Consider the following 26,755-nt stretch of genomic DNA (forward strand, 5'->3'; position numbering starts at 1 on the left):
ACATATATTATGCTATTACAATATCACAGGAAGCTTCTGATCTCCATGGTTGGTTTAATTAGGATGGCTTCTCACTGAGGAGTTTGGGCTTGAGTGGATTTATTGGAGAGATTGCATTTGGATTTAAATGTAAGAATCAACAGCAAGAGTTGAGTTGAAGATGAAATTGATGGGGATGTTCCTTGGCCGGTTTGGTTTGAGGGCAGGAAGGCTGATGAATTAAGTCTTAATAATGCAACAAAAGAATTTGAGATGGAAGAGATAATTTTATAGGTGTCTTTAGTTTACAGATGAGGAAGCTGAGGTAGGCAGAGATTAGATAACTCTTCTGAGATTTACTGATTAATGGAGAATGAGGTCTCTCTGTGAACTTCTGTTCTTTACTTTCTATTTCTGTTGCCAGTACTTCATGTAGACAGCACAAATTAGTGTTATAATGTCGCCTTTATCATTTAGCCAGTTGTTTGTGTCTGTCAGCATATTATTTTTCTGAGGCTCAATTTTCTGTTTAAAATGGAGAGGATTTAATGGGTAATATTTTTGAGTTATCCAGAACACAACTCATATTACTGTTTATTTCTTACTCTCTCCTTAATACCTAGACTGCTGGAATAACTTGATTGACCTCTGCTACCAATGACTCTGTTTTCAATCTGACTGTATAGTCTATTATCCTCAAATTATTTACTCTCCTTCATCTGTGTCTTTAGTGTTGCCTGTTACCCACTAAATCATCGGGAACTTCTTAGTGTGATTTTAATAATTTTCTACCCCATTCTGCCATCTTCACCGTCCCTCCCACCAATTAATTTTATACAGATACCTTTTGTTCCGATCGACTATTTATTTGTTGTCTTTTCTCTGTTTTCTTTGCAGTTTCCTTCACATTCACCTTAGGGTCCTGGATATGCTCTATTTGCCCCTCCAGATGAATTCCCCATCCTTCTCCACCAGTTGCTTGTCCCTGGAGGCTGATCTGTGTGGCTACATCAGTAGATCCTTGCTGTCTGGCTTCTAGATGGATTTAGCCCATTGGAGGTTGGAGGTGTGACTAGCACAGGAGATAGGAATATGTCTTACCTGCTCTCCCCTCCCTCCTGCTCATCCTCTATTGGTTGCTTCTCACCTGAAGGCCACAGCCTCTGTCAGGTGGCTCCCTCTATTCAACTATTTACCAGGTCCTGTAACTGTTTCCTTCCTTTGATTTTGCAGGCCCAGGAGTAGAAACAACTCCCCATTGTTGCTCACCTTAGAGTATCACATTGTCTCTTGTTGGTTTTGCTAACCTTGCCAAATTTTAGTCAGTAGTCCCTTTATTAAAATCTCTTCAATTATGCAGTGTGCCATCTGCTTTGCTGGGACCCTGATTGATAAATGCTCCATGGAGAAGCAAGATTCTGCCCAGAAGGGCCAGATGGAATACAGCCTGACAAGAGGATTTTGCCATAACTCTCTTGTTTCCACATTTGATTCCTGTTGGGCTCTTTTCATATTTTTTCCTTGAAGGGAGTTTGGACAGGCAGCCTCTGCCACAGCCTGTTTGCATTCTTTTTATCCCTATCCTTATGCTATACCAAGTAATGTTTTTAAAAATGTATTAATAAGATACACTGATGCTGAAAGCATTTAAATTTTATAATTAACATAAAACTGTGCAAAGCATATTCCATTTGCATCTGTTTTAGTTGGAACAAAATGGAAAATTTCAAGTTATATTAAATGAAACCTTATTATTTTAATAGTGAGGTTTTATTTTGTAGCATTTAATTTTATTTTGTAGCATTTTTGCTTTGGGAGAGACCAGATTATATGGATTCAAGATTCTCTCTGTAACATCTTGAAAATGCAAGAAAATATGTAATTAAATCTAAGGAAATAAATACAATGTTTAAAGAATTTAAATTCATTTCTTTTAAAAATACTCATATGGCCCTCATTCTCCATTTATGAGGTCATTAATACTTTTCTGCATGAAAGCTCTGATGGGAATATAAATCTGCACTTCTGATATGCAAAACAAGAAAAAACTTAAATCCTTTGTAAAAGGTAGTCTAACTGTATAACTTAAGACAAATGAATGCAAGTAAATATTGCCTATTGAAATTAGAAAAATGTTTTTACTAGTAAGTCATATTTCTTCTCCAGTCAATCTCTACTAAAAGAGGCCTCTATTGTTATTAATATGTTTGCTAGTATTTTAGTCAGTCTAATTCCAAATGCCTCCAGTGTTGGTAATTCAAGACTTTCCCAATATGGTACAATCTGCAAGTTTAATTGATTTTCTGTTCTCTCCAACTTCTCAGTAATTGATGCAGTCTTGGATTAGACTTATCTAAATTCCCAGGGTACTTCACCAAATAGCTCTTTTTTTTTTATTTTTAATTTAACACATTGCTATTAATCTTCACTCTGTCAGATTTTGTGCTTTGCGTTTGACGCTAATTCAGAGCATAAAATCTTTGTAAATTGAGACTGGAAGGCAGAAGCATATAAAGCGTGGTTTTGTCAGTGTTAATCATGAGGAACTGCCCTACAGAGTCCAGTAGAGACTGATGTGGAGATGTTTGCCTAGCATAATGGATAAGGCAATGGAGCTTGGATGTGGAGCATTTCGCATCTGCCACAGTACTGTACTACCAAAGCACACTGGCTTTGTCAGTATGTTTTCAATAAACATAATATTTTCAGAAATGAGAATGAATTTCTTTATACCCAAACAGTAAAGTCCTATCATAGGACCTTAAACTTTATTTTCATATCACTTTATTCTGTATCTTGGTTTGGAAAGATGACTGGAAAGAACTGTCTGTTAGAGAAATCATCAAGTCATCTCTTGTCTGCATTTTTATGACATATAACTTTGTTAACCAAATTGTCAGTCCTGTTTCCCAGCCATACACATACTGATCAGCAACAGTACTACCAGTATTTTTAATTGTGGGCAATGATCACCATGTTTACCGTGGTTTTTTTTTTTTTTTTTTTTTTTTAAGTATTTAAGTAACTTTAAGTTTGTTTAATATTTTTCAGCCGTTAAAGTTTTAAAAACTCAAATGAATGCGTAAGTATACCCCTCAGTAGATTCTGCTGCTTTATGGTGGCTTCAGAATGTTTTATGTTTTGGTTTGTCTTATATTTAAATGCTAAACATGTTCATCATATATATTTTTTTCTATTTAAATATACATTTTCTTATGGTTTGAAACTACCTTTTATTATTAGTGAGGTTTATTTATATGAAGACTTGGGTATTTCATTAACTTTTGATTTCTTTATTATGGGATGGAGAAGCTGCATAGTGTTGAATAGTTTCTAAGGTTGATGATCTTATTGTTGTTTTCACATTAACACACAGTTATAATGGTTCATTGGATTTGATTGTTCAAAACAGGAAAGGAAATTACTTTAAGCTTGAACCTCTTAGGCTTCCCATGACCCAGCCCTGCTGTTAGTGGTCCACTGATCTATCTGGTAAAGTAGCCCCATCCTTCCTTGTTTAAATGTTAACAAAGACTTGCCTCCTGTGAAATTTGGCTTCCATGTTAACTCTTGCAAATCTTGATAGTGTCTTGGCAGACTGCATGAAGGTGAGACTACAAGTATTGCTGAATTCTCTAAAAAACGTATTACTGTAGTCTAGATCTTTGTGCAAACCATTAATTTAAAGTGGTTTATGAAGTTTGAACATCCTGATTTTATTTTATTATTATTTTTTAAAAAATATATATTTTATTGATTTTGTACAGAGAGGAAGGGAGAGAGATAGAGAGTTAGAAACATCAGTGAGAGAGAGTCATTGATCAGCTGCCTCTTGCACACCCCCTACTGGGGATATGCCCACAACCAAGGTACAGGTCCTTGACCTGAATCGAACCCGGGACCTTTCAGTCCCCAAGCCGACGCTCTATCCATTGAGCCAAACCGGTTTCAGCGAACATCCTGATTTTAAAGTTTATATATTAATAATTTTCATCAGGTGTTTGGTATTCTCAGATATGACAATGCTGAGTCTCAAGGTTGTAATTTCTACAATATTTACACTAATAGGAGTTATTCAGTAAAAAAACCCCAAAAAACAAAAAAACCCAAATAGATCATTTAACCCTATTTTGAACCTCACATAGAAAACATGAAAATTAATGTAAATAAAGAAAACTTTAATGTATTTACAAATACAAATTTTGTTCCTATGATGCTCTTTCTTTATTATGACTAACTTTAAGAGAATTGGCATGTGGTACACTACTTTTATGCTGTGTGCATATCATGTGCTTTCATGTGTGTCTGGAAAAGCTTTAATCTTCATTGAAAGAAGCTACTGTGTTTGTTTAGTAAAATTCAGTGAGAAGAATTGAAGCTATAAACTTAGAGAAAAAAATATTAGAAGCTTCATTATATTTTTCAAATAGAAGATTAGATTGTAGGTTAATTGTGGTACTTTCTGTTTTGACTTGACTGTTCCTAACACATAGTAAGGTGTGTTATTTTGATAATTCTCCTTTATTACTTTTTAGTTGGATTTCCCTAAAAATAGAAATATAAAGTAGAAATGAGGTAATCTTTCAGGGACAACATCCAAAACTTCAATAGCAAAACCCCCAAAACAAAAAAGTTATCATCATCCTTGAAAAATTGATTTAATAAAGATAAATATTTTGTTGTCAGCAAAATTATATATCATAGCCAAATGAGAAAATTGGTAACATAGACCAACTTGATGGCTCAGATGTGACTACACAAAAATTTTAAATCTGATTTTCTTGAAAAATTTGTTTACCAATTTGAAAAATTTACTTTATCAGTACGATGTCGTTTACTAGGTGACACGGCCTTTCCTTAGAAAACCTAACTTTGTCAGTAATTGGTGTAGAGAAAGAATGCTGGATTTATTTGTATCAAATATTTGGAGATGTACATTTAAAAAAAAGTTTATACAGAGCATACAGCATATATGTAGTAATTACTTCTGAGACAGAGAGAATACTAGGTGTACCAGTTAATAATGCGGATTTTTTTCAATAGATGGAGTTACACATAAGTTGATATACTGTATATTCGATCTAATATGTATGTTATTTTGTTGTATTGACAACAAAACTTCAAAACTTCATATGTCAAATTTGCTGAAGCTGTTAATATCATGGATATTTTTATGCTTAAAAATGTTGAATTTCGTGCCCCCCCAAAAAAAGAATATTTTAGGAAGTTTTAATTCATTACTTTATTTTTGAAGAAAAGTGCTGCTGAATATTTCAGGAAGCTTATGGTTATCACACATTTCAAAACCAGTTAAAGATACATTAACAGATCTTGCCTGGGAAGTATTAACCCACCCACTGTATTCAGCAGACCTTGCTCCTTCAGATTACCGCTTGTTCTGATCGATGGCACACACACTTTCTGAGCAGCACTTCAAAATGTATGAAGAAGTGGAAAATTGGCCTCTGAATGGTTTGCCTCAAAACAAGGAAAGTTCTATTGGGACGGTATCCACAAATTACCTGAAAGTTTGGGAAAATGTGTAGCTAGCTATGGATATTAATTTGAATAAAGCACTTTTAATGTTGCTCTTGAAATTATTGTGTTTTCTTTGATTACAAAAATCCACATTATTTACTGGTACACCTAGTAAATACCAGTTTCATTTCCTTGTAAGTCTGAGATAGGAAAACTCATTTGCAGAATCTCCAATTAGGATATCAACTATGGATGGATTTTAAAGAAGTTTATCAGTACTGCTCTTCTATAACAAAGCATACATTTTCTTGAGTAATAAAGAAACAGTAATTGAAATGTCCTCATAAAACATGGTTTCTAACACATAGCTTTATTGTAACTGAAAATTCAAGTGCATATCACTTTAAGCTGCCCTGAAGTCTGCTGAGATGGGTTAGAGTCCTAGACTGAGAATATGCAGAGCTGCGCTGAAAGGCTTGTTTTCCTGCTAACAGGTCATGTTTGACATCCCACACCATCTGAGTGGTTCTGTTTCCTGTGTGGTAAATTGTTCTGACATGGAAGGTCCCTTCAACTCAGAAATTCCAGAAATATTTGAGTCTGCAATATAAAACTGAGTTTCAGAGTCTGTCATCCGAATGAGATACTGACATTTTGGACAGTGATCTCTGACAAAAGTTATTTGAATGGGACTAGCTTTTCCTTGCATTCTAATCTCCACATGCCACATTTTATTCTTCTTTCCCCTTGCCTACAAAGTGAAGTTGAAGATGTTTGTGGCATACTCTGCACTTTTCTTTATCTCTGTGTTCTCCAGGGAGGAGGGTCACTCCTTTGCCACTATTCACTCAGTTCTTATGCCACCCTACGTGATGATAGACACTGCTTCCCAGTGCTAAGAGTTCTGCACTTCTCTGGGGCAACATTTATTTCTACCCTGGGGCATATTTACTTTCAGGACCTTGAGACAGGCAGTTTTCATCTTTGGGTTGCTGGAGAAAAACATGGAGAGGATTTAATTGAAAATAAGAACAATCCCCTGGAGTAGTGATTCTCAAGGGTGTTCCCCGGGATACGAATGGTAGCTGAAGGGGAGATGGCAGGGTGGTCGGTCTGTCACAGCCTGGGAAAGCAGGGGGTTGGCAGTTTTGCCTTGTGGCACTTCAGCTGGATTCATTGCCATTATAAGCCCCTGTGACAGCTGTGTTAGAAGCATGTCACTCAGGTGTCCTGGGATGGGAAGCACCATAGTTCTCACCTTGGCTCCCTAGGCACCATGGTCCGATTTACACAAGATCACATGCAGTTCCTGGAACACTACTGCTTTCTTCCTCTTCCTCACACCCAAGAATTATATAAAAATGCAAGTGAGTGATGCAACAGTGATGCCCTTGAATCTACTTTAACTCATACATTTAAAAATCATTTGCAAATTTATCATATCGGTATAATTATTTGTGACCTATGTCCTAGTCCTCCGAGCTTTAAAAATTAATGGAATCTGACTTTAACTTACAGTGTTTGAAAGTTTTGAAAATTTGGCCTTCTTATTTTGGAGAAACGTCATTAGGACTACAGGTCTTAATAGGATTGCAATTGCATTAATTATAGCAACATTTGTAATTAACTTCTCCCTCGCTCTTTGTAACTTACCCTTTTCTGTACATTAATTCATCAAAATCCACAGGAACCCTGACATCACTGATTGCAGGCTTTAATGTCCTGTAATCTAAAACCTAGTCCTTTAATCCAATGTTCTTTACATTTGGTTAAGATGCTTACCTTGAATGGAGGGAAGTGAGAAAGTTAGACTCATTTATTATTATTTCCTTTCCTCATGTCTATTGTTTCTGGTCACTGCTCACCCATTTTCTAGTTCTCATTCATATTCTTGCTTATATGTTTTGGTCCTTCAAATTTCGTTTTTTCCTTTTTTACCTCCTTCTCCCCACCTCTCCCCCCCTTTTCTTCTCAGTTTTACTTGCCATTTTGTGTGTCAACATAAGAACTTTTATTGTAAGGAGTTAATAAATATTTGTTAGATTAAAAAAAAAATCATGGGTAGTCTTACCTTGGTATAAAGGTGCTTAATTTAGGAAATGGATGATCTTAACTGTAAACAACCAATAAAAATCTAGTCTATGCAGTAAAAAACAGGAAAATTTCTACAGGAAAATGGTTTTGGGTATTTTTGAAAGGGTAATTTTTGAAGATTTTAATGTGAAACATACTTCATACAGTTTTTACAATGGTTAGGTCAAGAGAATTCTTCCACATTTTTAAGGATATGGCCCATGTTATAAATTCTAGTTTTGTATGTAGACCAAATAAATACTGAAATGGTATCTAGAAGGATTCTGATATAGGTAACTTTCAGATTTTAACATTTTTTAACCAACATTAATTGTAATTTCCTAAAACTAAGTTCTAAAAATAATGTTTGACCAGTCATTGGATTACAAGTAAGAATGATGTATCTTAAGCCCACATAATTTTTACTTCATAATTTATATTTAGAATCATCTCTGAAGGTACAGTTTTTTAAGTGTGTCACCTTTATGCCAGGTCTTAATAAGTTTTTTCAGTGAAATTTGGTTTTAGTGATAGGCTGGTTTGAAGAAATGGAAAATGAACAACAAGCAGGAAATTTAGCAAAGAACTGTGCTTGTTGTGTTAATGATATTGTGTCGAATGTATTGATATATATTGTCATATATAAAGTATGTCCTACTTTCTCAGCCTCCCCACACTAGTGTTACCCCTACGTGAAGCCTTTCCTGATCTTTCCAGGAAAGCTAACCACCCCCTATAGTGTCCCACTTTTCCTAGAGGCATTGGCCATACTGCATGGGACACTTGTGTCCAGGTATTTCTTTACAAGTCTGTTTTACTTGAGACCTTAAGTCTCTTTTTAGGGCAACAGTGATATGGTGGCTCAGGACAGAATCATGTTTTTCCCCCCAGGGGATTATTTTGGAAGCTTTTATGTGATAGTAAATGTTGATAAAATTATATTTTATACACCATTTTAAACTCACCTAGAGTTTTCTTATGAAATTCTTGTTTGAGTTAAGCATATACACTAACATTAACATATTGAGTTATGATTGCCAAGTGTTCATCTTTCTTGTTTATATTAAACACTAGAGGCCTGGTGTATGAAATTCATGCATAGGTGCAGTCCCTACGCCTGGCTGGCAACCAAAGTGCTAGTGTCTGGCATGGAAGGGCAGATCCCAGCTGAACTCTGGGCCCTAAGCAGCACCTTGGCCGCCCAGGCCCTTGTGCACCCCCCTCCACCTGAGTTATCGGACCCCTCTTGGCTCCCTCAGTGACTGGGAGCTGGGCAGTGGCCCTGCCCCCTACTGCCTCCACTGGTCACCATCTGGGGGACAATTGGGCCCTGCTCCAATCCGCCTTGGCCTGGTGTTGCCTGCTCACCTGCTCCACTGTTCTGCCATGGTCCACTCTCATTAGGGCCCATTGGGGCTGGCAGTGCCTCCAGTGCTGTCTGCTGCCCGGGCTGCGTCACCAGCTGCCCCCTGGTGGTCAGCACACATCATAGTGAGCCATGGAACTCCAGGTCCAACTTATGGTCCAGGGGACAATTTGCATAATAGGCTTTTATTATATAGGATTTCTACACTGAATTTATTGTTGCCATTTGTACAGAAGGGCAATGGTAGCGCCTATGTAAGGGAGCGTGAATTTAAAGCCTCCAGATGCCCTCTTCCCCAATCTCCTTCGTTTCAGTTGCCTCTGTGCTGCCTGCAGTGCAGATGGTTCAGCTCATCATCGTGATGAGATGAAACACAACAAGGACTGGCAGGCATATTTTAAAGTCCACAGATGGGACAACTCTCTAACTTTCTCTGCCTCCCATGTGAATAATGGCAGGAGGACACCTGAAATTTTCGTTCCTGATTTAAAGTGGTAATTTGAGCTTCAGTTTTTAAAAGTTAAATGTGGCTTACAAGTTCCTTATGTCATGTATTTTTAAAAAAATATATATTTTATTGATTTTGTACAGAAAGAAAGAGAGGGACAGACAGTTAGAAACATTGATGAGAGAGAGTGTCATCGATCAGCTGCCTCTTGCACACCCCCTACTGGCGATATGCCCGCAACCAAGGTACATGCCCTTGACCGGAATCGAACCCGGGACCCTTCAGTCCCCAAGCCGACGCTCTATCCATTGAGCCAAACCGGTTTCGGCTATATTTTAATGTTATTTTGTAGCTACTTGAATCTATTGTCAGATCTGTTGTCTCTGCTTCCACCCCCTAGTGCAGTAATCTGGGGAAGAGCAGTTTGAGCATGAGCAATGATTAAGTTCTTCATTGCTGCCGTGGTTGCTTTATATACTGAAATCCAAAGCATGCATAGCTGTATGTATAAACACTATAGCCTTGGAGCTGCTTAACAAATTTAGAGTTCAGGAATGCCTGTCCTAGCAAGACAGCCAGTGACCTGAGGAGTTCTTTTAAGGGTTTGTGCTAATGTGGAGTCATTGATGTGGGATGTGAGTGTTTTGATGTACACTTGGTATACACTGTGAAAAATAAAATGATACCATACAAATCTCTCATTGTCATAAAAAGTATATCTGCTTTCAAAAGATTCAGTTAAAACAGAAAATTAAATGCTTATGGTAATTTGCCTCCAGAAAATGTCTCTATTAGGGTAAGAAGACATTTTGCCTATGTGGATTATTTGTTATATGTTGCCTTTGTTTAATATGATGACCTAAAAATAATTGCCATTATTTGTTGTACCAAAAATGCTGTGCAAATGAAAGAAAAAGTTGCCCAAGAATGTTTATTACAAGAAATGTTTTCAAATGTGTATTTCAGCAAATGCTTTCAACTTTCTGTCTTTTAGAGTTCTGGATCACACATACATTTTACATCATTATAATTATAAGGTAGAACCTGTTTTTGTGCAATAAGAGTTTTGCTATTAAATGATCCTCACACATCTAGGGACTTAAACTTTGTATTATAACTCTATCTTAGCTTCCTGTCCAATTTACCTGACTATCAGGTAAGGTGTTGGGTTCTTCATGATTTGTTAAACTCTGGGCATGCGTGCTGGTGGCATCAGTATATTTGTAGACTCTGTTAACACTTTGATTCATGCTTTGAATTCTGTCTTTTTGTTGTTAATCCTCATTGGAATATTTTTTTCACATTTATTTTTAAAGAGAGTGCAAGATGAGGGGAGAGTGAGAGAGAAACTATGATGTGTTACACTGATTAGTTGCCTCATGCACATAGCCCAGCTGGAGCCGGGGATTGAACCTGCAACCCACTGTGGACAGGCTGAAACTCTAACCACTGAGCTCACCAGCCAGGACTGAATTCTATCTTTTTGGACAGTGATTCTTAACATTCTTTATTTTAATATCATTGTAGGAGGTAACATTTAAATTCTTATTACCCGACAAAATCTTAGTAGCTAAAATTGGCACGTGAATTGTAATGATTTCGTGTTTTTGAGTCAATTCTAGTATTTCTCCTAACATTTTCCAACCTAGACTTGTGACAAAACTGCTTCTAACATTGAACCCAATTTCTTTGTTTTACTTTGCTTCTTTTAAAATGAAAATATTTCAAGGCAGGATCACATTTTAGTGTGAATTTTAGAGAATCCTTGCTTTCTTGACAGTACACACATATGAGGAATGATATTGAATGTCGTAGAGACAAACTTCTGACTACATTTTTTGTTTTTCTTTGTAATTAAGTCATTAAAATACCTATGGAGTATATGTCAAGTAACAGCTCCAAACATTTTTGTTGAAAAACAGATTTATTGAGCATTCCTTTCTGATATTCTTACATGATACTATAATACAATTGATGTGACTAAATTTCTCAAGTAGGTTATCTGCAGTGCATTTGCTCTTTTTTCTTGTTTGAATTTCTGCCAGTCTTCTGCCCTCTGCTCCCAGACCCCAACGTCATGTTAGATTGCTTTACTAGGAAGTTTTCCAGGAGGCCGACTCAGAGTGTAGAGTTCATGCAGGTCTTCTGAATGTGTCCTAATAGGATGGAGACTGTGTGAAGTGAAAGCAGTTAGGGAGGGACCAAGAAACCTTGGCATGATGCTTCCTCTGGTGGTGACAGAGGTAGTTGATCACATGTTAAGGAAACAATGAACAGCCATTAAAACCAGGTGGGAGGAATGAAGCATTGAGGGGAAATCTGGCTGTTTACTAGTATAGCACCTTTAGAACAAGGAGCAATTAAAGGGGACAAAATAAACAATAGGAGTCCCGAGTTGCCTGTTCACTGCTGCCTCTGTGGTATTCTAAGGCTGATTTGTACAGACCACTTTAGCTTGAGGAGCCAAAGGAGAACAGATTGGTTTGTGTGTAGAAACGTAATTAATAAATACATATTTTGTAGGTGGTTTTATTTCTGTCACTCGGTTAACATATGTGCTTGTGTTTCAGGGTTGGTTCTTTTCTGTTTGTGAATGACCATTTTCATTGGCTTCTTGACCTGCAGACTGGCAGGGCTCTCTATGTGGATAGGATGTTTTTGCCTCAGCTTTAATGATATGCAATACAGTTAGCACTGTGGGGCTTGGAAAAGATTTTTTGCTCTTGAAGATTCATAAACACATTGAATATTGATTCAACTAGTATAGCAATTACTGTACAAAACATGACTATTTTTTTCACATAGGCTTTTCATTATAGAATTCACAATATGCATTTACTAGTGAATTATATTGTATATAAAAAAAACTAGCTTTGGGCTCAAACTTTGTACTGTATAATTGTTTTAACTAATGAAGTCATTTACTAACATTCTTTAGTGGATGAGATCAAATGTAAAAACCAGCTTGGAAGCAGGTTGTTGTTTTTTTTTTTTTGTAGCTGATTTATAAATAAGTGCTGAACGCCTCAGGCTTAAAATTAAATTTGTTTTAACAGGGCTGAATTTTTTGTGACACTTGTAAGTAACAACTTAGATGTTTATTAAAGATAGTTAATAAACCCACTGAGACATACTTGACCATTATTTAGAGGAAATGAAATGTGAATTTACATTTAAAAAGAAAAAGATAAAAGATATCAGAAATATAACATTTGAGTATGCCTCATTCTATACAATAGGGAATCTTCTTTTTCATCCTAGTATTAAAATTGCATATCTCTGTTTCAATCACTGCATCTTTATCACTGTCTCTTCAGTGGTGTCATATTATTATAAGTTGATCTGGTCACACTGAGCATCTTTCTTCCCATCTGTTCTGTTAATGCTTCCTTCTTTAATTTCTTGTTATGTGGAGTGAAATGATGTAAAAACTGATGTTTTCACTCTTTTTCTTCCAAACTCTGTTGTAGTTTCTTTTTTCCTCCCTTTCTCTCCAATCTAGCTGGAAAATGTGATGAAACTCATATAGCCACAAAATAAATCAGTATTCATTGAGGAGCCATTCTTTTTCATCACAGCGCCAGGCATCAGCGCTAACCAGAAGGGACCAAACAAAGAGACAGCCTGCAAGTGCAACTGTGGTCCCTGCCTCACGGCCCCTGCATAAACACAGTATGGCCACGCCAGCTCCTTTCCCTCTCCAATCCTTAGCTCCTCTCCTTGGCTTCCCAAAGACATGCCATCTTGGAGACATCTTTTTCAGTTTATTCAAGTTTGTTTTAGATAGTAAAAATATTTCTAACTGCACATATAATAGGTAATGATTTTCAGTATATGTGTTTTTCTATAGAGTTATTGAGTTAATTGGAAATGAATTCTGTTTGAAAAATAATTTTTATGTATATTTTTATTTATTAAACTTATTGGAGTAACATTAGTTAATAAATATTTTTTTAGATATAAAAACAAAGGCTTTATTTTGCTATTCCATTTAAAAAAAATAGTTCTGTGTCTGTGGTTGTGTCAGTTTCTTTCCTTTCATTGTTAGCTAGATATAATGGACTTTTATGTTGTTTCCTACTTTGTACTATATTTTCAAATTTTTAAAAAACACACAGTATTCTTAGGTCTGCCACTCTTTAATGAATCATTGGATTGGAAAATAATTCATTATATCGCCAGGCAGAGATATGTTCCTTTATTTGCATGTAGATAGTGAAGATGAATAATTTATCAAATGTTATTAGTGCAGGCTGCGTAATACCGGTCACAGCAGGGTATAATGAAACTTGTCTCACGCTCGTATGAAAATAGCATGCCTTTGCATAGTCATTATTGAACTTTTGGCATTTCTCAGAGAACTATTATGTTATCAATGCCAAACTTGCTCACCTCTTCATTAACTGGACTTCTGATTGAAGAGTTCAACTTATCTTGAAAATCTGAGAAATCTGGTATGCCAAATGCTTGCTTGACTGTAGCTATGTTTCTACATCAGAGAAAGAATTTTCAGATTGAATGAAGTCTGTAATGTTTCTTATTAAGGTGAGTTGTGCAAAAAGGCTATGAATGATGGTTTTATTACTTCTGATCATGAAAAGCTGTGCATATAAGAGATGTTTAAGCACTTATCTTTCTGAAATGAGGGGTGAAGAAAGATGTATATAATTGCTGAGTATCTTATATCTGTAGTAATTATGTATTTGAAGTTATTTTAAACTAGAGGCCTGGTGCACAACATTCATGTACTGGGAGGAGGGTGGTCTGAAACCTCTTGCAGTTGGAATCCCTTGGGGGATCTGCCTGCCAGCTTGGGAGCAGGCCTAAGCTGGAAGGCCTACATCACTGAGGGGTCCTTAGCAATGCTGGGGAGGCAAGAGAAACTCCAGCAACCACTGCTGTGCTCACCAGCCGTGAGCCCAGAAGTGGTGGTGGGAGTCTCTCCTGAATCTGAGGCAGCACTAAGGAGCAGTGAGCCCAGCTTCTGGCTGAGCAACACGCCCCCTGCGTGAGTGCACTGACCACCTGGAGACAGCTCCTGCATAAAGCGTCTGCCCCTTGGTGGTCAGTGCACATCATAGTGACCAGTCTTTCTGCTGTTTGGTCGATTTGCATATTAGCCATTTATTATATAGGATAATTGCTTTTTAAAAGGTGGCTTTGGTTTGCTGTGGCATGATTGTGTGGCATATCTCTTCACTAGTAGTGATCAAGCTGGATACATGCTTAAAATGAACCATTTCAGCCCTAGCTGGTTTGGCTCAGTGGATAGTGGGTCGGCCAGGACTGAAGGGTCCCAGGTTAAATTCTGGACAAGAGCATGTGCTTTGGTTGCAGGCTTGATCCTTGTTCCTGGTCTGGGTACATGTGGTCTGGGAGGATGCCAGAGGCAACCAATCAGTGTGTCTCATCTATGTTTCTCTCTCTCTCTGTTTCTCCCCTATCTTCCACTCTCTCCAAAAATCAATGGAAAAATATCCTTGGGTGAGGATTAACAAAAACCAAACCAAAACAAAAAACAAACCATTTCAGCACTTTGGAAATCAACCGAAAGTATTCAGCAAACTGAGAAGTGTTTATTCGTGAAAACCCCTGAACTTTGAGTAAGAACAGTGTGAGCCTGTGGTGTTTATTCCTTGGGCTTCTCGCATTTTCCTTCCTTACTTTACTCAGTCCTGTGGGCAAGAATGTTCAACAGGGTAGAGCAGGCTATGAAAACCAGCAGCTTTACTGCTGCTCTCAAGACATCTGGAGAACTGTCAAAGTGGAGATTTTGATGGCAAGTTACTGAGTGTTGTGTTTCTACCCCACTGATATTGTGGGCCTGTTTGGCACAGAGTGGACAGGTGGACTAGTCAGGGATTGAACAGGGACTTATGGGTGGTGGAAAGTGATGGAAAGCTTGATAGAAATCTTTACAGACTGTCAGTTGATTGGAGGTTGTGCACATGCACAGTAGAGATTGGAGTGTGCCCACCCCACCCACACTTACCTGCCTCTGCAGCCTGTATGCACATCAGAGGAGGTGGAAGAGGACCCAGGAAATCCCAGTAGAAAGTAAAAGCTGGGGCAGACTTGAAAATGACCCTACCTTAGAATGCCCTTGCCAGCTCATACAGAGATCCATCAGCTGATAGATATCTCATTGGTTCATGGTGTTGGAAAAAATGTGTAACTGATATTATTCAACAAACATCTATGCAGATACAGAGTTGACCACTGGGAAGTCATGCTTGGGGGGAAAAAACCAAGCATAATAAAATTAAAAAGGGACATTAATGATTGTTCATTTGTGGAGAGATAGGCTTTATAGATCTAGCCCAGTTAAGTTACTGAGTAAAAACAACCTTGTGATAGGTGGAGAATCTGAATTGAGTTGCTACAATATATTAACTGAAGTGTCCACTGTTCAACAAAGTGTTATGATACATCCAAAGAAACAAAGTTTAACCATTTTGAGAGGAAAAAAATCAGTCAGTACCAGTTGTCTTTCAGTGACCAAAATTGTTGGATTTAGCACTCATTGTAACCATGCTAGTCATTTAAGGAAAGGGTGTTGACAGTGACTTGAATACAGAATGACAAAAAGATAGAAATTATAAAAAGAATCTAGAATCAAAAAGTACAGTAACTGAAATGAAACAGTCATTAGAGGGGCTCAATTGCAGATTTGGGGTGGCACATAAAGAAAGCATTAAATTTGAGATTAGACCAGTACAAAATTAACCAATCTGAAAAACAGAAGAACATGAACAGGACAACCTGTGGGATAACTTCTAGCACAATAGCATGTGTATTATGGGAGTCACCTAAGGGGAGGACATAGGAGGGAAAAAAAATAAGAAAACTTTTCAAACTTTATGAATTGCATGTAGGGAAATCACAGAATCCACACCTAGACACATCATACTCAAACTATTGAAAGATGGAGAACATTTTGGAAGCATAAGAAAGAAGAGACACTTTATGCACAGGCAAACAACAGTAAGATTAATGATTGGCTTCTCATTAGATATAAGAGAGGTCAAAGTCAGTGAAATTTTTTGTACTTATAGAAAAAACAAGAACTGCCAATTGATAATTCTACATTCAGCAAAGGTATCCTTTACAAATAAAGGGAAATGAAAATATTTCCAAATAAATAATTTGTGAGTATTAAATTTCCTTTAAAAGAAATAGTAAAAGTTCTTAAGGCAGAAAGTGATACCAATAACTAGAATTTTCAGGAGGAAATGAAGAGTGGTAGAAATGGTTATGATGTGGTTAAATGTAAATAAAGTATTTTATAAGTATTTTCTGTTTAAAAACAGTTTTAAGCAGTATATTTAGTACATTTATACAGTTTTTAGCAGTATATTTAGTATATACAGTTTTTAGCAGTATATTTTTGGATTTATACAACTATGTATTTATATGTGTGACAACATATAACACAAAGGAAGAGGAGGGAAAAGAAATGGCCCTTGAACAATTGAACATCCATATGGAAAAAATGAACTTAGACCTTTACTATATACAAAAAGTAACAAAGATGACCCTAGACCTAAATATAAGAGTGAAAACAGTTAAACTTCTATTAGGAAATGTAGAAGAAATTTTTGTGCCTTTGGGCTAGGCAAAGAATTCTTAGATACAACAGCAAAGCATGAACTATAAAAGATAAAATTCATAAAGTGAACTTCATTCAATTGAAAAACATTTACTTTTCAGAAGGTATAACCATGAATGTGAAACTGAGAGAAAAATAAAATCATATATCATATATCTAAGTTCTTATAAGGTATAAACTGAGAGAAAAATAAAATCACATATCTAAGTTCTTATAAGCCGAATATATAAATAATTCTTACAATTCAGTAATAAGACAAATACTCCAATTAAAATTTTTGCACAATACTGGAGTATCCATTTTTATTAGTGAGGTACAGGAGAAAGAGAGAGGGAGGGAAGGAGGGAGGGGGGAGAAAGAGAGAGAGAGAGATTAAAAAGTAATATATTTAAGGAATTGACTCACAATTATGGAGGCTGAGAATTTCTGTAGATCTGAAGTCAGCAAATGAAAACCTAGGAAAACTGGTTTATAGTTTTAGGCCAAGTTGAAAGGCCTGAGAATCAGGAGAGCTGATGGGGTCTATTCTATTCGATTGATTGGTAAGGCTCATCAGTGTTGGGGAGAGCAATTTACTTAGTCTGCTGATTCAAATGTCATTCTCATCAGAAACACCATCACAGATGTACTTCAAGTAATATTTGGCCAAATGGCTGGGCATTGTGTGGCCCTGTCAAGTTGACACATAAGTTAACTAGTGTAACATTTTACCATAAGGACATACAGTTGGCTAATAATCACATGCAGTACTCAACTTCATAATTAATTATAGAAATACATAGTCATTCAAACCACAATAATATACCACTACATGACCGTCGCAAAAAAATTTACATTATGATAAACCTGCTTGCATTGCTGGTGGGATATAAAGTGGTATCACCACTTCATAAAATGGGATTTTTTCTTACAAAGTTAAATATAAATTTACCACGTGACCCAGTGATTCTACTTGTAGGAATCTATCCAAAAGAAATGAATACATACATCCTCATGAAGTCTTGTATGCAAATGTTCATAGAAATATTATTATAAAAGGTATTAATTGTAAACAATCAAATGTCATTAGCTGGTCAGCAGATTAATAAAGTGTGATATATTTGGTATGAGTGCAGGAATAGACAGTAAATCAGCTTGAGGGAATTTCGAGCCAATAGAAATGTTCTAGAATTGTTTTTGTGGTGATTGTATGACTGTATATGTTTATTTAAAACTAGAGGCCTGGTGCATGGATTTGTACCTGGGTGGGGTACCTCAGCCTGGCCTGCACCCTCTAACAGTCTGGGATCTCTTGGGAGTTGTTGGACTGCCGGTTTTGGCTTGATCCCCGCAGGCCTGCCCAGCTTCTGGCTGAGTGGAGCTCCTGCTGTGGGAGCACACTGACCACCAGGGTGCAGCTTCTGCCTTGAGCATCTTCCCCCTGATGGTCAGTACTCATCATAGCGACCGTTGACCGGTCTTTCAGTTTTAATGCTTGCTTAGGCTTTTATATATAGACTATGGGCCTGGTGCACGAAATTTGTGCACAGGTTAGGGGAGGTTGTTCCTCAGGTTGGCCTGCACTCTCTCCAATCCAATCCCCCTTGGAGGATGTCTAACTGCCCTGCGGGATTGTGTCTCAACTTGCAGTCGGACATCCCTCTTGCAATCCGGAACCACTGGCTCCTAACCGCTTACCTGCCTGCCTGCCTGATCGACCCTAACTGCCTCTGCCTCCACCCCTGCCACTGCAGCTTTGTCTGGAAGGCCATTCAGCTGTCCATTCTAATTAGCATACTATGCTTTTATTATTATAGATAATTGAATTGTTTATTTACAGTGGTTAAATTTTATGGAATGTATTTTAGTACAGTAATAAAAAATATATGTATGTATATAATGAGCAAATAACAATACAAAAACAATATAATTTGGGAATCTGAAGGGGTCGGAATTCTTTGTATTATTTCATCTTTTCTACAACTTGCAATTAATTCAAAGATCAAAATTATTGAAATTATAATGGTTTTAGAAATGGTATAATTTTCTTTTGTATTTTTTTTAAAATAAGTTAAAAAACATTTGTTTAAAAAAAAACTCAGTCCTAAAGTGGGTTTGTTTTTTTTTATAAATCAGCTTGTTTATTCTTTACTTCTTTGATTTGCTATTTGCTTTGACCAGATAATCTGCATTTGCTTTCTCTCCCCACCTCCTACCCCTTCACAGTGCAAAATTGGTCAGCAGGCCTAGTGTTCAAGTGAAGCCTTCCTGCTTCATATAATCTCTGGTCTATGCTAGTGAGCATTCATACCTATGGAAAGACATTTGGAAGATATTTCTGTTTTTCTCATCTGTGCAGTAGAACATGCCAATATTATAACAAAGCACTTTCCTCTGTAAGACAGGAGCACAGCTGTTTTTCCTTTTGGCACCATTTATTAGGTTCAACGATCACATCTCTAGGTGTTTTTTTTTCTTCCATTTTTTTTTCCTCATGAAAGAAAAAATTAAATGAAAATATTAACACATTTGCTGAGAGCAGTAAATTAAAGTGAAATTGTGCGACTCATGCTAATGCAGGTCTATGTGCTTTATTTGAAGGTCACTCTGTGAGACTGCTGGGTCAGAAGAAGGATAATGGGAAACGGTTGGGGGGAGCACCATTGGATTTGCCGAAGATTAGAAAGAATCCACTGATAGAAATCATTTCCATCAATACTGGGTAAGCTGCTGTCCAACTTCCTCATAACATATTCAATATATTTAATGAATTCAGGTGTGATTTTTTTTTTCTTGGACATGTGACATAGAAAAGTAGTTGTACATTTTCATGAGAAAGGAAAATGAAAAAGCTGTGAAGCACGTGATTATAGTGCCCTCTAAAATGCTCCCTGTATGCAAATTACACTTACGTTTACAGCAGAGTTTTATATCTTTGCTTAATATTATTCTAACTTCTTGTTTTTGGTAATAAACATGGATTTCATTTTACAGCTATGCCCTTGATTAAAATCTTTTTAAAGAGGGCATTTTATTGTGGAGAATGGTTAATGTGCTTATCATTGTGGACTGTTTTTTTTCTATAGGGTTATAGTAAATATTACCCAAGGTACTAAGCATGCTTTGATTATTAACTATCTGAAATACATATTTGAAATATGTTACTGTTAGAATTCTGGAGGTCAGGAGTCTAACACATGTCTTACTCTGCTAAGGTCAAGGCTATCGGGGAGAAAGCCGTTTTCTTGCTTTGTTCAGCATCTATAGGCCTCCCACATTTCTTGCTTATGGTCTCCTCCTTCCATCTTTGTATCTTCCATAGTCACATTCCCTCTGATTCTGACTCTCTCACTTTTAAGTGATTATATTGTGATTCCTTGGAGACCCCTGAATAATACAAGATACTCTTTGTATTTTAACGTCAGTTGATTTGCAACCTTAATATATGCAACCTTAATCTCTTTTAGCCTGTGAAGCTCCAAGGTTAGGGTAGTATGGAAGAAAATTGCAGGTTGGGAAAAGAATCAACAAAAGCATAGAAGTGGACCATATAATTGTTTGTGAAGTAGATAATTTTGTCCAGTTTGTCTGGAGTTTTCAGTTTGTGTAAGGAATAGGGTGATAAATTATCTTTTGGTGAAGAATCTAATTTCACTTAATTGAGTGATAAAGGGAAAGGAGAGCCCCTGAAGGCACAGAGGTGAGAATGATCATAGCTAGGCATTAGGGAGGAGGGTATTCTGGGACAAGGTTGTAATGGAGATTGGGGCTGAGAGATTGCTGGATACATAGAGAGCACTAGGAGGCCCTTAGTGTCCCAGCCAGGAGGGAGGGACAGCCTGAGTGATGGTTGTGGGATTGGAAACCAAGAATAGCATCAGGTTTTTAGAATGATTTAGAACATGGGGCTTTGTTCCTTAACCAGGTGGCTCAGGTGGCTGAGCATCCTCCTGTACACCAAAAGTTTGTGGGTTTGATCCCTAGCCCCAGTTGGGGCACGGACAGGAGGCACCAGATTGATGTTTCTCTCTCAGCAAGTACGTGTGGTTATTTACATAGAGAAGTACCAACCGAGGGCTGTGGTCAGGACAACAGGGAGGCAGCAGAAGTGAGCTGAGGGTGAAAAAGGCTTTCTTTTGTCAGGGTGTCCCATGTGTGTAATTGCTAATATTTTCTAGTACTGAGTCTGGAGTGTGGAGACGGAAGGTAATGTAGGGGCACACAGTAAAATAAATAAATAAATAAATAAATAAATAAATAAATAAATAATCAATCAGATATTGGGCCATAAAGAAAATCTGTGCTTTATTAAACCTTCTTTGTCACTATTAAAGTCCTCATTTTTGACAATACTTTGACAATTTTTGTTCTTCCAAACCAAGAGTTGAGTGCTGCTTAGCAGTTCTGATATAAGTTATATCATTTTTTAGATGCCACTATCAGATTATCTCCAGTTTGAAGGGTTATCCTCCCCTGGGCTAAACACATTTTAGAAAATAGTGTTTAACCCTATAATATTCTACTGATACTTTTTCTTTTAAAATTTATCTTGTCTTGTTATTTTCTATCTGTCAGACATAAAATAATGGTGTTTAGGGACCTTTAAGGGGAATCTAATTTTCTTTGAGATTATGTACCTAAAACTTACTATCATTTTTATGTTTGCCCTGGCCCCCTATAATATCTTATTAGCTCTTGGAAAACAAACTAATTTGTTTGTTTTCACTTTCTTTCTATAAAAAAATATTGAAACCTACAGAATTGATCGCCTCCAACTGCCCTCCCTTTCAGACCTGGTCCTTCTCAACTGCCTTCTCCTACTGGCCATCTTGTGGTGGCCATGTTGTGTCCACATGGGGGCAGGATCTTTGATCACACGGAGGCAGCCATCTTATATGTTTTAGTGATGGTCAGTCTGCATATTACTCTTTTATTATTTAGGATAGAGGCCTGGTGCACAGGAGGGGGCCGGCTGGTTTGCCCTGAAGCGTGTTCTGGATCAGGGTGGGGTTCCCTTGGGATGTGGGGTGACCTGGGCGAGGGGCTTGTGGTGGTTTGCAGGCCAGTCAAGCCCCCTGGTGACCCAAGCAGAGGCCGTGGTATCTGGAATTTATTTACCTTCTACAATTGAAACTATGTAGCCTAGAGCATAGTGAAGCCCCCTACTAACTCCCTGGCTGCCATCATTTCTGTTTGGATTGTTTACCTTTATAATTGAAACTTTGTAGCCTGGTGTGGAGGCCTAGGCAAGCCAGGGCTGCAGGAGCTTGGCTTCCTTTATTGCTGGGAAAGCCAAGCCTCTCTCCTGCTCTTTGTGGCTGCAGCCATCTTGGTTGAAGTTAATTTGCATACTCGCTCTGATTGGCTGGTGGGCATGGCTTGTGGTTGTAGTGGAGTGATGGTTAATTTGCATATTACTCTTTTATTAGGTAGGATGTGCTTTACATATTACCAGATATTGTATTAGATATTATGCTATATACAAAGATAAGCATTTCCCAAATCAAGAAGTAAGTAGCATTGACTGGAATAATCCAGAACAGGTGACTGTGAACTATGTCAATTGCAGCTCCTGTGTGAGGGGATTTGGAGCTCATTTGTTCCACATCCAGGTCAGTGCAGTTAGGTCCTAGCGTGGTGCTCTGTCCAGGTGGTGACTCCTCTTCCCTCTGATTTCAGAGCTTTGAGGCACAGGTGTCCTGGCCTCTGGGCGCTTCAGTGGCAGCACCCCCGTGGAAAGCTCTTCTATGCCATTACCAGCACACAGTGGGAAGCAGAAGCTCACACACTGTCTTTTATGTTATCTTAAATTACAGCTTTTCAGAAAATTGTGTTCTATAAAAACAACTTTAAAGGTATTTAACTAGAAGTGCTCTTAAAAAGCTTGAATTAAGGATCCAAAGATATCCTGCTCAGAGTTTAAATATATGTGGGATCATCCTTATAATAAAGTGAATTTTTTAACACTTTAGGAAGATAAAATGTGGGATGTTTTATATTACAATCTCTTTGGCATGATTCTATATTACTATATTCAGTAATGACTCTTGAGTCCTTAATATCTTTGCATGGTGTCAAGAAAAATATATTCATATTTTTCCAGCTCATGCTGTACTGTTGTTCACACATCATGATTATGTAAGCCATGGTCCCGTGCTAAATCTGCTCATCCTGAGACTAGCTTCTCCAGCCCCAGTGCCATTCCCACAGACAGCTGTTAGACATCATGACACCTTTTGCTAACAGGCACTATATCCAGATAAAACATCTTCCAAAAGTAATTCAGCACACTTTATAGTCATTCACTTATTTTAAAATTATGGCTTAATATTACTTTGCAAATTAACCTAAGCCAATTTTGCCATGCATAGCTCTTAGGTTTTTTTTTTTTTTTTTTTTTTTTTAATAGAGAATTTTCTTTATAGAGAGTAATAGCAACAATTAGAATTAGTTGCTTCCCTATAGCCCAGCTGTCAGATTATAATGAAAGCAAGTCCCAGTCCAAAATCTGCAATAAGAATTTATTAAACAAGGTGGTACAGTTCAGCTGTGCTTGTAAGCTTAGCGAAGTCCTAATTCTCTCTTGTGTAGGTGGTTAAGACAAACCTTGCATGAAAGGTTCACTTTAACCAGATGACACAATATTGTCTGCTTCAGGCAACCAAAATTCTCTACACAAGGCTTAGAGTGAGGGAAGGGGAGGGACTAAGCCATAATAATTCTTAATGGTTTAAGCCAGTGTGACCCAACCTGTGGTCTGTGGATAAGTGCGGCTATTAACTATTGATGGCTGGTTTGTGACAAGTAAAAAAATTGAGAGCAAATATTTTAGAATCTCTTAAGGCAGTTTAACATTACTGCAGTGTCTTGTAAGTTATTTCATTGTATTTCAGCCCCAAAAATTATTGGTTGCAAATAAAAGTCCTTCCATCACTATAGATAGTTTGAAAAGCACTGGTCTTGGCCAGTGTACTGTTACAAGGTTCTTCACTTTATTTTGGAAAATATTTTAGTCAAATTGCTTAACTTTACTGCCACTGATTTCACTAATGAGATCCCATTTCTGGAGAAGGCACTAGAGTCCTTGGTACATTGGACAGAACTCTGTGCTTGGGTTTGGAGTCAAAGACACTGTTACTTTCTAGCTCTGAAACAGAATGTATTAGATCATCTCTTAGGACCTTTTTTCCTCACATGGACACATGTTGTCTACAGAATATGGAGGCTAACACATTGTGGGCACTTTAATTAGTGATTTGCTTAGAATTTTGATGTTGTTATATTCTATAGTCTTCCTTTATTTTTATCCTTTGTACTATTTAGTCAGGTAAGTTGCTGGTACTAGACTTTACATTTATCATCAGCTTGTCAATCTTCTACTTGTTCAGTTTTAAATGAATGAGAAATAAACTTAAAATTAATCTTAGTCTCTCCCATAACTTTTGGTACAGTGCTTTGCTCACAGTATTTACTCCATAAATATTTTAGTATTTCAGTGACAGCAGTGTTATTTAAATGCAGAAAAATTTTTCTGGCTGAGTAGGAATATAATTCTAATTACTTCTCTTTTGCTATAAATGATTATTTTTTAGAAAAAAGAATATGTTAATTTGGACTATGACTGAAGTCAGACTTATCTCAAACAATTAAATGTGTGAAAATGAAGTATTTGTGGCAATTTTGAATTTGTTACATTTTTATTTTTATCCAAAAACTAGTTATTTTGAAATTTTGAGCTTTTTTGATGTCTTCAATGAAATCCCCAAATACCTTATTCATATTGTACAAATGAAGTTTTAAAGTGACCTTATTTTTAATGCACTAGAAAATGATTTGGGAAAGATCATTCATAAGAACAGTGGATGGCACTATTGGCTCATACCTGTGAAGTAATTATTGTTAAGTTGGAGAACTTTCCAATGCTGGTTTACTAAGTGCCTTTAAGTAAGTGGCCCAGTTAAAAATCCTAAGTAGTATTAGGAGGGGATTTAATTTTAAATCTTGTAAATTCTTTATGCAGTCATGATTTTATATAAACTTTGAAATGAATAAATAAACTTTCTTAGTAATTATATGTAAAGAAATGGTTGGTTTAAAAAATCATTTGAAATTCTGGGAAGCTATAGAATATATCATTGTGCTAACAAAAAAAAGTGTGTCTTACCACTTTTCTGATAAACAAAACCATTTAGGGAAGGGAGAATAATTTTGAATTTGGATTAAAAAGCAAAAATTTAAATATTCATATTTAAGCACACAATTAGAGAAACCTTAGATTAAAGTTAATTGAATAGGATGGTTAACACTTTCCTCAAGTTAGTTCATAGGTAATATGATAAGGATACATATTAATTATAAATAGTAATAGGCACTCTTACAGCTTGTAAAGTTTATTGTTTTATTTAATGTGTATAAGACTGTTTAGTTTGCCCTTTACAAAAACTAAGCAAAACTAATCAGTGTCTGGACATTGATTTATTCAACAAATGTGGTCGAACATTTGTTAAGGGCGGAGGGTAGAAAGATGCATTCATTTGGGTCTGCATTGAGAATCCCATAGTGTAAAGAGGGAAACAAGGACAAAGCAATTGAATTATAACATTGTAAGCACAATAGTATAGGAGTAAACAAAGTTATCTTAGGACCATGATGGATGGTTTGGATGTGTTTGGGTGGACTTTCATAGAAAGTAGATATTTAGGCCATGTCTCAAAGTTTATCTCATAGGTGGTTCAAAGGCCATTTAAGCAGGGGGGAACTCCCCTCTTCCTTGAATAGTGGTATTGAATTGTAAAAGGCCTTTTCTTACTCAGAGAAGGATGAGTGTGGGTTGTGTTGTGATTATTGGAATGGTGTGGTAGGAGGAAGTTTAGAATGAGGTAGCTTGAGATTGCTTGAGTTCAAACTGAGTCTCATCATTTGCTGTGAGACATTGTGTAAGTTATTCAATATTAAAGTTCTCTAAAGTACTCGATGTTCTCCTCTATAAATGGGGATAATATTAGTGTTGTGAGAATTAAAAGAATCAAGATAAAGCCTGGCTCAGGCTACCTATTCACTATTATTACTCTTTTTTTTAAATTGATTTTTTTGAGAGAGAAACATCGATGTGATGGCAAAACATTGATCAGTTGCCCCTTATCTGGAATCAAGCCTGCAACCTGGGCATGTGCTTTGATCAGAAATCAAACTGGTAACCTTTTGGTACACAGGACAGCACCCAATCAACTGAGCCACACCGGCCAGGGCAATATTATTACTACTAAGTTTATTACTATTATAGCTATGCAAAAGACAAACCTTAGGCTTAATTACATTGCTGTTTGCTTTAAGACCATGGAGTAGTAAGTGGCAGAGTCATGAATTGAATCACATTTTCTGACCAGTTCTTCCTCTAATAAAATACAAGTGGCTTTAGCCCGGTTTGCTATCCTTACATTGGAATTGTAGTTATTTAGTTAGTTGAAAAGAAAGCCAATTAGAGCTGAAGTTTGAGATTAGTGTAGAAGACATCCTACTAAACCTGAGAAAGATGCTGTGGGCCCTGAATTTTACAAAGAGAATATAAAAATTTTACTGTATACTTGTCCTATATTAGATGCCTCTTGAGATGCGTTAACTTTATCCAATTGAATGACATTTGAATTTTCCTGTTATGATCTCTGAAGGATGGGAATCCTAAATCATTTAGATTTAGAGATAGATGACCATTGCACCCTTGTGTGTTCTCTTTTTTTAAACCCAGGAGTTGAGTTAGAGTGCATAAAGATGAGTTGCACTTGGAGGAAACAGAGAGAGGATGGAAGGGAGGATATATGTGTCC

General features: G+C 36.9%; 1 protein-coding gene across 6 annotated transcripts in view; it reads left to right on the forward strand.

Moving 5' to 3' along the window:
• Positions 1-26,755, forward strand: part of CDKAL1 (CDK5 regulatory subunit associated protein 1 like 1) — a 625,188-nt gene that overhangs the window by 219,576 nt on the left and 378,857 nt on the right. For all 6 annotated transcript variants that reach the window (XM_036448124.1, XM_045584325.1, XM_036448129.1 and 3 more), the window contains one exon: positions 19,534-19,654. In XM_036448124.1, coding sequence (XP_036304017.1) covers positions 19,534-19,654 — 121 coding nt within the window. The remainder of the gene's footprint in view (positions 1-19,533; positions 19,655-26,755) is intronic.

Source organism: Pipistrellus kuhlii, unplaced genomic scaffold (genome assembly GCF_014108245.1).
Source record: "Pipistrellus kuhlii isolate mPipKuh1 unplaced genomic scaffold, mPipKuh1.p scaffold_m20_p_2, whole genome shotgun sequence".
Lineage (NCBI taxonomy): Eukaryota > Metazoa > Chordata > Mammalia > Chiroptera > Vespertilionidae > Pipistrellus > Pipistrellus kuhlii.